Source organism: Amia ocellicauda, chromosome 12 (genome assembly GCF_036373705.1).
Source record: "Amia ocellicauda isolate fAmiCal2 chromosome 12, fAmiCal2.hap1, whole genome shotgun sequence".
NCBI classification, from domain to species: Eukaryota; Metazoa; Chordata; class Actinopteri; order Amiiformes; family Amiidae; genus Amia; species Amia ocellicauda.
In genome coordinates, this window is record NC_089861.1 from 8,666,704 (window position 1) to 8,683,015 (window position 16,312).

At 34.7% G+C, this 16,312-nt stretch overlaps 2 protein-coding genes across 2 annotated transcripts in view; both read left to right on the forward strand.

The window, feature by feature from the left end:
• The first annotated feature begins 1,917 nt into the window (after window positions 1-1,917).
• On the forward strand, window positions 1,918-12,179 carry fgl1 (fibrinogen-like 1). Its single transcript, XM_066718254.1, has 7 exons — window positions 1,918-2,120; window positions 4,352-4,520; window positions 6,518-6,677; window positions 6,883-6,980; window positions 7,733-7,821; window positions 8,990-9,177; window positions 10,835-12,179. Exons 1-7 carry the CDS (start codon window positions 2,061-2,063, stop codon window positions 10,992-10,994), a joined length of 924 nt encoding a protein of 307 aa, XP_066574351.1. The 5' UTR covers window positions 1,918-2,060; the 3' UTR covers window positions 10,995-12,179.
• Window positions 12,180-14,586: 2,407 nt separating this feature from the next.
• Window positions 14,587-16,312, forward strand: part of LOC136764313 (microtubule-associated tumor suppressor 1 homolog A) — a 94,793-nt gene continuing 93,067 nt past the window's right edge. The window contains exon 1 of the mRNA XM_066718256.1: window positions 14,587-14,647. The gene's annotated coding sequence lies outside the window, so the exon portion shown is untranslated. The remainder of the gene's footprint in view (window positions 14,648-16,312) is intronic.

The following is a 16,312-nucleotide window of genomic DNA, read 5'->3' on the forward strand; positions in this document are numbered from 1 at the left end:
AACATTGTTTTACAGCAGAGTTAAGTAAGGGGTGATGTTATGTTGGGGTTAGGGTTAATACTTATGATTAGATATAGAGAAATATACACTACATTAGGGGTGTCCAAGTTTTCTTACATTTTGTCACAGGGATGTCTGAGCTGCCTCATGATATGAAACATAATAGGAAAATATTTAATCGCAAGGTTCAGTGCCAATGTAATCTTAGCTGCGGATAGATAAATAAAACAGTACAAACAGTTCACTGGAATGTGTTTTTCTGATTTTATGACTTGCCTTAAAAAGGTCTGGCAAAAAATATGTATATATCCATAGCCAGGCTAAAGTACCACAATGCTTTACTTGGTCAAAACTCGGTAGATTGTTAACGTGTGTTAAAATGAAAGAACACATAACCCCAGTTTTGCACTAAACAACAATAACTCCACATATTAAATGTACATTTTATTACGTACTTTCAAAGCATTGCATGGTCTTGTTCCATCCCTTCTGTACTGATTTCTCATTGTGTTCCCAGCAGGATTTTGAGATCTGCTGGAGTAAACATGTAGCTTCATTCCAGATATCTACTTCTGGTGCCCTTCTCGTTACCCTAACCAAATAACATTGTGGTAACATTGTAATCAAGTGAACACAGATCAATATAACCTTGTGGCAACAAAGATATGCAGACTCCAGGAGATGTTGTAACATTGTAAAATAATGTAATATCAATAACCTTTATATAACTGCATTCCAGAGAAAAATATTAACAATTAACAAAATACAGTGAATGTAACATATATTTAAGTGAAATGAAAACAATTTACATGTTTATCCATGCAAAATAATAGACTTGTGCTTCTTTTGTAATTACGAACATTGACCTATGTAACCTATGTGCAACCAATATTACTGTGCAACCCTACGAGAACATCACAGTGTGTTCAGGATAATATAATCATATTTGTCCAAGTCCAAAATACAACCAAACTCGAACTTTACACAATATTGCTAGAACACAATGTGTTAGCTGGGACCTTGTGCAACATTATGTTAAAAGAAAAGAGATGTTAAGATAATGCCTATCAAAATAACATAAAAGACACAAACAGGCAAATTACCTTTAGGTTATTTTTTGTTGTAGGCTATTGTTTTTAATAATGAGTATTTTCAATTGCATAGAACTTGATACTGGTGTTTAACTTTATTGCCCCATGGATTAATTATTAATGTTGTAAGTCGCCCTGGATAAGGGCGTCTGCCAAGAAATAATAATAATAATAATAATAATAATAAGGTAATAATCTAATTTAATCGAATAGAAAGTGATGACCATGCACATAACCCTTAGCAATGATATCCTTTAAAAACATAACGGGGTTGATGTGTAGTTTATCATGGTACATGGTACATTGTAAATTTGACATGCATGAATTCACTTTGAGGCTGTTTGTTCTGTTGAAGATGTGCTACTATTCCCTGAGCTTAAGGCCCAATTTTCTGACTTCAGATTATGAAAGGTCAATATAGCAATATTTTTAAATAAATTAATTAGGCACAATGTTCATTGGAATATATCCCAGGGGCGCAAATTGTCCTCTGTTCGTTTAATGACCCAACTGGGACCTTTTTTTGCAAGGAGACTTTTGTTTATGTTTGTGTGTGTTAAAATCAGTAATTGTAAAATGCTAAAGAGATGTAATTGGCAGAATAAACTGATTTCAATTTGAGACACCTCCTCTACAGGTTAACTGATTTTATTTATTTTATTTTAGTTTCCCTCAGAAGGTTGTTTTCTTGTCTCTGAATAACAGCTGTACAATTTAGTTTTTTTTGTTTAGTTTTTTGGTTCATCAAACCCATCCCCAGCATTCCTTCACAGTGACTCACCCTAATAAGCATACATTGCTAAACACTGCTGGATTTAACTGGTGGGAGATAGTCATCATTCTTAGGTCTGCAGGGGGAGACAAGGCAGCTGGTCAGGGTCTTTGGTACTAGTCTAATATACTTGCAAAAACAGTATTTTTTAGTGAAAAAGTCTACTGCAATATTGAATTGATTAGAAGAAAGTTAAGATGAACATATTGAAACTCCTTGTCTTTGGAATGGTCCTGTTTTTGGACTACTGCATCGCTGTAAGTATTGTTATAGTTACTGTTATTGTTTATTTTTTCAACAGATATCTTTATCCAGAGTAAGCTGTATTCAACAATACAGTTGCATTATACACTTACAGAGAATTGTAACCAGTATGAAATATGTATGGTGTAGAGTGGTTTAAGTAGAACATAAAATAATTCATTAAATTATATAGTGGAACAACAATGCCATATAAGAACTGTAATAATCAGCATATGTAGAACTGCGAGTTATACAGAATGAGCATGGGTTTTGATATTTATATTCATATTAACGGTCAACAAATAGCCATTACATAATCATTTAAATTTATTGGCACCTATATCTGAAGCTCCCTGAAAAGGCAAATCAATACTGATTCTCTTATTAAAAAAGCACAACTGAGGAAGCTCAGAGTAAAGCAGCGTCTTCTGGTGAGATGTTATGCCTCCATCATAGAGAGTATTCTGACTGCTTCAATCACTGTATGGTATGGAAGTACTAATATTTACATGGAAAAAACTTTAGCGCATCGTCACCAAGGCTGAAAAGATCACTAGCATCGACCTCAGTTGAATTTCTCTACATCCAACGAACCCTCAATCGTGCCAATAAGATTGTCTTCAAGCCCTCTCATCCAGCTCATTTGAACTGCTCCCCTCTGGAAGATGGTTCAGATCATTGACAGCAAAAACATCTCCATTCAAAATATTTTTTTTCCTGCTGCTATTTGGACACTTAATTGTTAATGTATATTCTCTCTCTCTCTCTCTCTCTCTCTCTCTCTCTCTCTTAACTCTGGCTTGTACTTCTTTTTGTATGGACATTTATATGCTTAGTGTTGGTTGTGTTCTGGGTTCAATGTCTTTATCTAGTACATGGGTTTTTGTCCTAGTATTCAAGTCATCTCAGGGCTTCTTGTAAATTGGTGTTTTATGTGATGTTTATTTATTATGTTTCTTGTTTCATGTATGTAAAGTAGCTAATTTTTATAATGCTTTACAGAAGACAATTTTGACTGGCTTGGCTGTGTAGCAATAAAATACATGAAATTAAATGATGAAATTCTGTAGTGAGCAGTTTATCAGTGTTGTCAGTCTGTTGTAGGGTCTAAAGATGCAGTGAGAATAGGAGAGTTTTAAAGGGGGGGAGAAGTATTCCCGAGAAGTTGGGGAGCAAGGAAGTGGGTTCAGGAGTTAAGCGAGTGAGGGGATGGTACAATAAGGAGATCAGGAGAGATGAGCACACAGTACAAGACAGACTTAGAGAGATACAGAGGAGACTGGAGATAAGGGAAGGATAGAGCATTAGACAAAATCCAGTAAAGAGTCAGAAGTAAAGGAGTTGCATAGAAGTGGTAAGACTCAGGCAAGAACATGAAAGCAAGCAAGTTCTGTGGGACAGAGCAGGTTGCTGATGCAGGGAAGGAGAGCGCTCCAGTAGCCTTTCTAGATTGTATTGTTACTCTTTAAATGCCTTGAGTAAGTACTGCCCTAGGGTTTATTGCTATACCTGGGTCCACACATATTTGCTGATGTTGTGGTCCGTAGTGTCATCATGTAGAATCCATTATTATGGATATTATATTGTATGGCTCACATATACATAAATGCATTATCACAATAGAATAAAATGATCTGGGTACAATATCATTATTTTGGACGTTCAGTATTATATCCGTGTAACCAAGTCAATTACGCCACCTTGTGTAAGCAGAGGGTAACATGCCTGATAAAGCTTGACTTCCACATTGTTTGAATTTATGTGACATCACCACAAGGGAAACCCAAATGACACACAATGTTTAACTTAAATAAACAATATTGTTTTTACAATAATATTCACTAAGCAGATGCAACCAACTCAGATTAGTTCACAGCAGCAGAAAATGGTTAACACAACTCCAGAAACCAGACTCTTACACAATTAGAAATGGGACTTAACATGGGACTGTAATAGAGACATTATCCCTATATCATTAGATTTGAGCAAATAAACATATTATTATTATATTAATACCAATCAAAACACCAAATCACATAGGTGTGTGCAATAATAATAATAATAAAAATAATTGTACAGTAGTACCAGAGGTTTGTAAGTTCTCCACAGTATAAATGTTTATTGTTGCAGTTATGTAATTTGTGAGTGTGTTGTACAAAAGTGTTTAAATTTTTACCTATTTAAAACTTTAAAATGGCCTCTGTATGTACTGAAGAGTTTTCAATTTGTTTTCATGTCTGTTTAGGCTCCCAAAAACTGCCAAGAAGAGAATCAGAGGCTGAAGTCACAGGTGAGAACCCTGGAGAACCGAGTCATGGCCCAGAAAGTGCTCATCCAGCAGATCCGAGAGAACAAGCAGCAATCTGAAACTGACGACTTCTTCGTAGACCTGGAAGGACGCACCGACTATGCAGGTCTGGTACACTTGTGTATTCATCAAAGAAGAGAGGGGCAGTTTAGCTGTACATTTCTGTACCTAAATTGAGGGATTAGTCAAATACTGGCCATTCTAGAATTTAACTATCATTCTAATTATGCAATAATCCATATCTGATTATACTATAATCCTGAAAGAAAATGGGTTGGAAAGGTCAGGATTTGGTTACCATTGACAACTGCCTTTTTATCATTATTCTTTACATTCCACTGGAAAATGTTCCTAGACAGGGACACACTTTTGAGTGGGGTTTATAGAATCACACTAGAATGCATGTATTTATTTGCCATTTAAAATGATACTAAAAATATTTATATTATAAAAAAACAAACATCTGGCAAGTCTCAAGTCTATCATTTTCAATTGTGAGATCTACCAAAACTTTTTGCTTAGTGGGTATTTAATATTTAACACAAGAATCTGACATATATGTAGCAGAATAGAAAACCTATCTGACATGTAGAAATATGATTCAAAGTTTACATTGGTGTCCAGGTTCAAGACCCCAAAGGGAACATCTGCTATTTCATAGGTGTGTCTGTCACTACAATGATACCAAATTAACATTGAACAATGTCAATTATCATCACCCTACATCTAGCGAAAACACTAGAATAAAACACATTCCATCCACTTGGTGAAACTATAATTCCCAGAGCCAGTTTAAGATATATTACAGATTTCAGAGGAAATTACAAAGCCCAAAATCAGGACATTTTAATATAGGATAGTAGGCTTATGGATAGTGTGGAAGTAGTAGTTTAATATTAGGCTGTTTTTTTTTACAAGACACCAACCAGACATCAGCAAAAATATAGATATAAAAAAGTGACATTCAGCACTTAAATATTAAACTAACAATCAAATGCATTCTTGTTTTCACAGAAAAAACTTAAATAATATGTTTTCACGTTAATACATAAATAGGGTTTAGGCAAATAAGAAATTAGCAAATGTTCTGTTAGATCTTGATTATAATCTAGGATTAGATTCCCTTCATTCATTTCATATTCCATCTAAGCCTAAACCTACAGTTAGGTCCATAAATGTTTGGTTTGTGACACAATTGTCATCATTTTGACTCTGTACTGTACCACAATGGATTTGAAAGGAAACAATCAAGGTGTCCTTTAGCTGTAGACTTTCATCTTTAATTTGAGGGAAGTTACTTCCAAATTGGATGAACGGTGCAGGAATTACACCCATTTTTATATGTGGTCCCCCCAATTGTACGAGCTCAAAAGTATTTGGACAAACTAACATAATCATGAATTCAATTGAGTTTCAATACTTGGATGCACATGCTTTTCAGTCAATGACTGCCTGAAGTCTGAAACCCATAGACATCACCAGATGCTGGGTTTCTTCCCTAGTGATGCTCGGCCAGGCCTGCACTGCAGCTGTCTTTAGTTCCTGCTTGTTCTTGGGGCATTTTGCCTTTCAACTCCATTGTGGTGGCGTACAGAGCCAAAATGATGACAATTGTGTCACTGTCCAAATATTTATGGACCTAACTGTATATCATTAACATCATATGCAATAACAACAAAATATAAGTAGTGTTTCTACAGACATGCATACATCTATGAGTCTGATCAATTGTCTGTACGAGACCTACCTTGTGCTCCATAGGTAAGCAAGTCCTGCAAATTGCTTTACCAGGGCTGTTGAATTGTTTTCATGAATGCTTGTTTGGCCCATATTACAATGAGATTTGTTACACTTGTATATGTATATTTGTCTCGTCCGCAAGATGCCTTCACATACATGTATTGCATGCCTATAACATCTGTTGGGATTGACCCATCCCCTATATATTTTTTCTTCAGATTTGATCTTGTCTCAAATATGCTTCCACCAAAATTTGAAAATGTTAATGTCTGAAAACTGTAATGATGAAATTTGTATATTTTTATGTAAGGTTCTGTTGAAGTATTTTTTACATTGACAGAGTTTTCTCCTGACTTTGTTCAGACTGTGCACAGGCATATAATGACGGGAATATGAGGAGTGGAGTCTACAGGATAAGGCCCCTTGACTCTCCCACTGAATTCCAGGTTTACTGTGACATGAGTGATGGGGGAGGCTGGACTGTCATTCAGAGACGATCTGATGGTAGTGAGACATTCGAAAGGTTGGACAAATCATGTGTCTTCTCAGCTTTTTGAAATCAAAGATGTCATTAGATCCACACAAAGACTACATGTGACAAGCTTCTGCTCATTAACAAATAGATGTGCATTATGAATGTGTTTGTTGAAATGATACAAATCATAGATAGGCTGATCCCTTCATACATAGCAGAGAAATGTACTGAACCAAAGTTATGTTTTACTCAGGGCATGGTCTTTCTACAAGAATGGCTTTGGGAATATGCAGTCTTCCAATGGAGAATTTTGGTTAGGCAATGACAAACTCCATTACTTAACCTCACAAGGTAAGACCTCCCTGAATGTTCATGCTTCACAAACTATCCAACAATATCCTTCTCTATCAGAACTACCAGCAATTTATGTCATCATAGTTGCATATGGAGACCACTATCTCCACTATCTACTGTACTACATTTGTCTGCTAGTTTATTTCCCATCCTCTTGGGTGTTTTTTCGCCTACTGTCTGGTTGCAATTTAGACACAACTTAGCAGGTGACTATATATTATACTGCATCAATGTAAATAATTTATTTCCTCCTTCATTGGAAGTCATTGGAATCCATCGAATTATATTTTTTCTTTGAATTTCCCTTAATGTAATATGGTCAAATAAAACACTTTTCCTTCCCAGGTAACATACAATGTCATTACAGCTTTTCAAAACATTACTGTAAGATTGTGGCAGAAACATTATATTGTTGCAGGATTTATATAATGTTGTTGATTTTATTTTGTAAAATATAATAATAATTCTCAGAGTCTCAGATGCCATTCAGTTATTATATAGTCTTCCTGTTATATGTGTATAAATGAACTTTTTTTAACCTCTTCAAGGTCCTTTAGAATCAGTTTTAATTGTGTTATTTTGTTGTCAGTGTTACTGTTCTGTATAATACTTTTAGGATGCAAATTAGTACATTTAGAGGTTAACTAAAGGGGGGGTTTGTGAAATGATATAGTGATTAATTACATTACACATTAAGTTTACCACCAATGTGTTATTAATGTATAGTTTTTGATGTCCATGTCTTTAAGGAAGTTACGATTTGAGGGTTAATTTGGGAGACTTTGATGGAGAACAACGTGTTGCCAACTATGAGAAGTTTCAAGTTGGAGATGAACAGGTATGGAAAAATATACCACTTGCTATTTAATCCAATATAGAATTAAAACCATATTTAAGAATCTGGTTTTAAGAAATTTGGTTTCTAAGAATACAATGAGAAGGATATGCATATTCTTGATTTCTATATGTTTATCCTAGAATTATGTATAAAATACTGTAAAATCAGTACACTTGCACTATAGCTTCTTTTTACCACAGTTAACAAAACAAAACAGTGTGCATTCCAACTCTTATGGTAGCATAGGTTTTGTGAATGAAAAAAAAAATTAGTGGGGGCTGCCATAACATTCCTGAGACAAGTTGTCAGCAACATCTACAGTGTATTTTTAACATTTTCACTCTTTCAGTGATGTCACATATCATAGTTTTTTCTCCAATCCATTAATTTATCTCTTTGTTATTCCATGCATACATCTTTCCATGCTTCTATGTGTCGTCCGCAATTTCTGTAAATAAATTTCATTAAGTGACCAGATTTCACAACCATAAGTGAGCACTGGTAGTATGAATTTATCAGATACTTTTGTCTTCAGGAAAATGGGTAGATTTCCATTCAACAGTGTGTTTTTTTCATTTTAACATTTATCTATCTCATACCGCAAATATTTATTGCTATTTCATGTTTTTCTTCTGTATACCATCTCAATTATTGGACTTATGTCCTTACGTTTTGCTTTAAGACAGTCTCACTAAGTAAGTATGTTGCTGAGATTTGTTTGTGTAAACGTTTGCCTTTAGTGAAAGCTTTGGGAATTTGAATTAGTAAAGTGTGAGTAATAGTACCAATCTTTAGTAAGCAGTTTTTAAAATCCCAGCTCAGCCCATTATTCAGTGCAGCAGTGGAAAAGGTAATACCCATTTTGTTAATATCAGCAGGTACAGCTCTGAGTTTAATCAATCCTCCCTCCTGTCCAGGAAATACTTAGCCTAAGCTGTTGTTAAAGGGTGAAGTGAGGCATTAAAGGCTAATACTGCTTGCATGTAGTTGTGTGTGTATAAAACAAGTTGCTAATATCTGAAGTAAAGAATAACAATGTTATGGCAGGGAATATAATCAATTGTAGTATAAATGTGACCATGTTTATAAATTATTTTTTTGCAAGGCTCTGTTACACATTTTGTGTAATATCATCGATTTATTTTGTATGATTTTATGCCTTCTTCAGAGTGCGTATCAGCTCAGTTTTGGGAAATTCTCTGGGACAGCAGGAGACTCTCTTGCGGGCAGCTACCACCCGGAGGTGCAGTGGTGGGCCAGTCACAATGGGATGAAATTTAGTACCTATGACAGAGATAATGACCGCTTTGAGGGAAACTGTGCCAAAGAGGACAAGGGTGGCTGGTGGTTTAACAGGTCTTTGCCTCTATCTTTTTTTATTATTATTTACACTACCAGTCAAAAGTTTTAGAACACCCCCATTTTTCCAGTTTTTATTGAAATTTAAGCAGTTCAAGCCAGTGAATAGTCTGAAATTGTTCAAAGGTAAGCTGCCAGAGGTTAAAAAAATATATAGTTTAGGTTACCAAAAACTGAAAAATAATGTCCATTTCAGAGTTGTATACTGTGTTACTACACCCTCTTAAGCATTATCTGGCAGTGTTACGTGCAGCTCCTGTGCATAGAAGTTACACTGTATTCCTACAATGCACACATCGTTTGAGAGCTTATTCTCTTGGCTATCAGGGCGTTTGATTCTCAAACACATCCGATTTACAGTTTCTGTGTCTCCCGCTGTCATTCAGAGCCCGGGGGGTAAACACAGAGTCTGCTTGGGGTGGGGGGGTCTCATTCAGACGGTCACAGTAGATCACTCAGTTCTGATCGGATTTCTTTGCAAATAGGCTTGTTTTGTTCGGAACAACCTAACGATTGATCCAATACATATTATTTTATGTTCAATCAAATGCAGAGAAGTTAATTACAGTTTTAAATCTTGACATTTTGAGCTCTCTACGGGTGTGTGTTGCTTCTATTGGCATTTAAATTCCATGATTTATTTTTATCTCCAATTGTTTATTAGTTCTATGCTTTAATTTCAGAGTACATTGAGACATTAAACTGTGTACATTAAAAAAGAAAACTGGAAAAATTGAGGTGTTCAAAAACTTTTGACCGGTAGTGTAGGTGCAGTGGTTCACCAATTATATGTGTTACATCAAGAGTCTCAAACTCAGTTTCTAAAGGGCCACAGTTAAAAGGTCTTCTATGTTTTGTGTCACCTGAAATGAATTGAATGTCAAAATACACAATATTAGACATAACTTTACTACTTGTAACATAATTTGCAGCCTGTAAAGATGTATTACATTCAGAAGACATTGCTGCCCTTTCTTGTGACCCTTGTGCTAAATTTTTTTTTTCATTTTCAACAAAGGTTGTGTAATTGAGTGTGAAATCAAAACGGTAGAACATTTTCAGTCTTTGAGAATGGATAGGTTACGTGAACCATTTTATCACATGACATCACATTTTAATGAATGAAGATAACTGAACTAACATAATCAGAACAATGGGTTGCTTGCTTGGGTGTGGGGCTGAGGGACACTCACTGTTTCTTGAAAATACAACACCCATATTCTTACTGTTTATAGTACTATTACACTTATATATTAGATGTTTCTATCTTTCTTTTAGTTGCTTTTGCATTTAATTGTAAATAAAGCTTGATTTGAATTATTGAACATTGTTTTGAAATGCAAATCAAAGTCCATTGAGAAAGTATTAGGAGAGAGGAGGTAAAACAACAAATATGTCAAAGTAATTAATAGGTCTATAGTATACATTTTAAAATATAACATGCACATTTTTGCTTTGTGAGTTATGACAGTGTTCATATTTATTTTCCAATATAACCAATAGCCAATAATTAAACTCAAATATCGTGAATTATTAAATAATATGTAAATGTTTAAAATGAAATTAAAAATGGTTCTTCATTCAAGAGCACATTTGAGGAAGTTGAGTTTAATTCAACTTTAATTCAATGTGTTATTCAATTTTCCCCCTCTAGATGTCACTCTGCCAACCTGAATGGCTTTTACTACCAGGGGCCCTACACTGGAAAGACTGACAATGGGATTGTTTGGTACACATGGCATGGATGGTGGTACTCCATTAAAAACGTTGTGATGAAGATCAGGCCTGCAGATTTTGAACCAAATATTGTCTAGTGTTTAGAGAAGGAATAGCCTTTTATCATATAGTCGCAAGTCATGAACATGTTATTTACATTTTCTTTCTTGTTTTGATGGATTGTGATGCAGTTAAAATGTGTCATTCAGTCTTTGTGAACAACACATTATTTTAATGTTTCCGGCTGTTCTTTGTTCAATATTATCTTCTTTTCTTTATTATGTCTGCCTTTCAAAATATTTTTAATAAAGCTTAACACATCCAAAACCAATATTTGCTTAGCAAACTGCCTACAGGTAATCTAAGTAGAATTCAGTGTTTGAGAGATTTACAGCAGAAACCAGAAAATGGCATCTTACCAGAGTTCACAGCTCTCATTTAGTATAAGACTATTGGGTTGCTGGGCAGCTATGATAGTTTTTACTTTGTGTTTTCAACCAGTAAATGTAAGAAATGAGCCCTACTTAATAGGGTGAAGTGTGCATCTGAGTGTAGCCTGTCTGGAAGCTTTCCACAGCTCCTGACCTTGTATTGCCAAACAAAAAACTCATGATATATTCTTTTACATCCTCCAGCTTCATATTAGATAAACTTGTGCTCTAAAAAGAAATGGAGTTTAGGCCTACATAGTAGCTTCCTATTTAATCATTGTGATGTCCTTTAGCCCAAGGGTTTATTCCAAATACAGAGCAAAATATCCCCTAATTTGTGCCCCCAACATCCAAAAACAAAAGTAAATTTAGAGCTTTAAAGCTACGAAAACGTGGAAGGAAATTGTTCTTGTTCCTTGGCTTTATTGACATGATTTTAATTTAAGACAGCTGAGACAGTATGAACATTATCTGAAAATGTTCCCTTCTTGTTTAATGTATCCACCCTTAACAGTTAAGCTTAACTGAGCACTGGTGGAAGTTACTAGATGTGAATGACAGCAAATGAGAGACAGAGAGATTGAGCTCAATATAATTTCTGTTCGATTTGGGGACTTCAGAACATGAAATGATCCACCTGTTGATCTATGTGAGTTGACTACAACCAGTAATGGGGCAAGTCAAAATATCCTCTGCTTTAAATAAAGAAAAGGTGATATTATTCTTATAACAATGATCGAAACAACATATAACCTCCTGCTTTACGCATATTCACTTTTAATGACTTGCAAAAATGTTGCACTTACTCACATTAAAACATGTTAATAAAAACTTAAAGGTCATTCATCCTAATCTGTTGTTTGTATGATTTAAAAAAGGGAATTTTGTTTTAATATGTTCATCCTGTATTTATTTAGCCAATTGATAAACTGATAAACATGCTGTTTATATAGAAATGGCAAATATAACACTCAAATGGTTTGTTTTTCAAGTCAGTTCATTAATTGAAAAACATCCAATTGGGAAACTGATGTAAATTATCCACGTCCATGATCTGGTATCAAATTATTCAGTTAGCATAGACCTGCAATGGTCGAAAACTTCCATGAGTTATAAATGGCTACACTTTAATTTGGTGCTGTGACGCTTCAATTCTTGGCAATATCTCAATCAAACAGAATATTTTGCTGTATGTTGCCAAATGTAGTTTTAAACAGGCACTTCCATACCCACAAGCATTTATCGCATAAACATTAAAGATTGAATTCTCCTTTAAAACACCAAACAATTTTTTAAAGATTTCAGCTAAATTGTTCTTTATCAAACTGAACAAATTTAATTGTGGATTTGTCTTTATACATATTTGATGTCACACCTTATGCAATGTCCATATGAACCATGGAAACACTGGTGCTAAGTTAATTTAAACACACAGTGCAGTTCAAAGGGTTATTTGTTTTTTTTTCTGTTTACCTTTTGCAAACATAACTAGTCCTGACATGTGCTAGATGTCCAGGGAAGAAATGTACATAAGAGATAACCTTTAATGACAGATTCTCACAAGTAAAACAAACTTGTTACGTGTTTCTATTTCAATCGTAGTTTGAACTGAGACATGGATTACCATAAAGACTCATTTGACGCAGCCGATAGCATCACAATGAAAGAATCCCCACCTTCATGCCTCGTCTGGCTTGAATAAATCATTTTAATGACTTTCACGATGACCCATGAAATGTTGATCAGTCTCTCCAGTTTCTTTATAGTTTACATGTGATGCACAAGCTCAGCTTCCTTCTTATATTTTATGTTTGTTATTTCGGCAAACTGAAGTCTTGATTTTGTATTGTGTACTCATTGATAAAACCTTTGTCTAGACTGCAAGCAGAAACCCATCATTAAAATAATCCCCAGACCTTCCATTAAGGAGGCATCATACAATATTCAGTCAGCAGTCTATACTCTTTCCCACAATATGTTAGCAGAAATGTACATACATACATGCACACAAAAATAAATGTTGTATTCCTAAGGGATAATGAATTAAGTATTGTAAAGATTTTATTACAAAACTGATACAAGATAATATGCACAAAAAACAAACAGTTTATAAGAGGGAAATGCACAATTCCTTACTAGGAAAGTTTGTAAAGGTTTGAAAAGTTGGGGAGCTTCCATTATTTCAGATTTTGCTTAGGTCACTGACACGCTTATTTGTTTCTTGTCAAGGCAGTGTTTATCTTCAGGGTAAATATAGTAGTCTGTCATCTTTAAACAGTGTTCATCACAATGTAAGTTCTTGAACTCTGAATAAATGGAATCAAACAGCACTAAATGCAGATACACAACAAAATGTTCTCAAATAGTTTTTAATGATAATAATAATTGTAGATTATGAATTAAAAGTATAGATAATTACAATGAAGTATAAAACATAAAAGAAAATATGAAAAGTAATTATAATATCGACAGTGATTACAATAGGCTTTTTACTTTGCTTTATCATCAATCATTATGTTATCATACTTGATATATGCATATTCAGCATTAAGCTGGCCAATTTATACTTTCCATTGTTTGCAGAGTATATGAGACCATTTTAATTTGGTTTTGAACGCGTTTTGAAGACAACACAACCAGGTTAAGCCACCTTCAGCAATTTCCAGTGTTACTGATGAACCAACAGGTTAGTGATGTATATTGCTGACTATTGTCACACATATGGCAGAATTTATATACCAACACATGATGCAAAATATAGGCAATCACTCCATAAATACAATTGACATGGCAAAGTAATGGATTTGTATTTTACAGCAGTAATGTAAAAGAAACAAAAAATCAATCAATCAATTACAGATCTGCACACCCATAATTGTGGCACAGATAGACCCACAATATAATGTGTCGTGTTGCTTTTTAAATAATTTTATAATTTTACAATTTTGATTTAACCTTGCTGCAGCCTCTTTACCCACAATCCCTCTCACTACGCGACCATAATCGGTTCACTGCATCAAATGATCTGTGGCCGCAGCCTTGATATATGAATATTCAGCATTAGATAGACGTTTTACATTGTTTGCATATTAGTATATGACACCAGTTAGATTGAATCTTTGGCTTTGATCACGATAACCCTTTCCCTTTCATACAGATCACACAGCAAATACACACGCCGCTCACTCGCCCATTTTAATTGAAACGCTCTGGCCGCTCATGCGCAGTAGCAGCAGCACTGGGCACCATAGTGTTGCTCAAGGTAAGAAGGTCGGGTTTGCGTCTTGTTGACGGCCTTCAGGCTCGGTGTGTGTGTTGAAGTAAGTAGTGTGTTACAAGATTTAAAGTTGTTTAGTTCAAACTTGAATCATTACATCATTTTAAAAGTACTCATGCAAGCCTCCTTATTATTGCAGTTTGGAAACGAGTCGGTAACTCAAATCAAAGCTATCAATGCAAACCGTACTAGCAGTAGAAGTTTTGTTTAATTATTTTTATTTAAATGCTACAGATATACACATTAAATGCAATGTAAACCCCAAATAACATGTCATTATGTATAACTTTATATTAAGGGAAGTTTGCTGCCACCTAAAGGAATACATTAAGTATCAGGAAGGAACAGGTTGCCAAACTACGTGCATTGCAATGAAATAAGAAAATGCAACCGCTAGATTAGTCCAGGCTAGGATTGTTGCATTGGAAATGTGCATAAAGTTATCTACCACACTCACCCAGCTGTACCTCTTTTAAAAATAGTTTTAAAGCGTTTAATTATGTTCCTTGGATATTGAGCAATGCAACGTTGTTGTTTTCAACTAGCACTTCAAGTATTTAATCAAACATATCATGGATTTAATAGCAGGGGGTGTAAACTTTGGACTGCCACTCATTCATTCAGGGGCAGTGCGAGGTTTGCACAAGACCAGTCATCAGCAGGAGTCTGTATGTTCTGGGCTGTATCACTGTTCAACAAACTGAAGCTGTAAATGAATATAGTTTAATGAACACTAATTGATCACATGTTTTTAAATTACAGTTACACTGTTTCAAAGTAAGAGTGTGAAAGCTTTCTCAACAGCTGTGTGTATATATATATATATATATAATTGTTTTAGTCATTTATTTGTGAGGGCCATTTCTAATGTACTAAATGCTGTTTTTATTTATTGACCTTAGCAGACACTTTTATCCTAAGTGTCAATATATCCGGTAGTATTATCTTTGCATACATCTTAATTTGGTCTGTTTTAGTCATATGTCCCTCCCAATTTCTAACCCGATATTCCCATAGTTGGCATGTCATATCAAGGCATTGGAAGGTTAGGGTATGAACGCTTCATGATAATAAATAGTTCCTTAGGTGGCATCAAAACTCTTCTGTGCTGCATTACTTGCAAAGTCATATATAGCCAAAAACAGGACATCAAGAAAAGCTGTTTACCCAATTTGGTAGTTTCTAGTGGGAAATTGATACCAGAATTCCATTCAGTTATTTATAGGAGAACCAAACTTAAAGGGTTAACATGGTTTGGTACTATTATTTCTGTTCCTTACAACTGTGTGTCTAATGCCTGATATATTTAGTGCTGCATGCATCTGGTTTAAGTGTTAAACTGAAATAAGTCATTTGGTTGGACTTTGTCAGTACCTTTCAGGATACTTGAATAAAATCCTCTTGTTTTCAGACTGTAGTAAAGATTAAAGAGATTATATTCCTGAAACCTATCTGTGTAAGAACTTTGAGATTGGGATTTGCTCATTAACAATTATTTCACTACATTTTAGGCTGTCTCCAATGCAGCTGTATTACAGTGCATCCGGAAAGTATTCACAGCGCTTCACTTTTTCCACATTTTGTTATGTTACAGCCTTATTCCAAAATTGATTAAATTCATTAATTTCCTCAAAATTCTACAAACAAAACACCATAATGACAACGTGAAAGAAGTTTGTTTGAAATCTTTGTAAATGTATTAAAAATA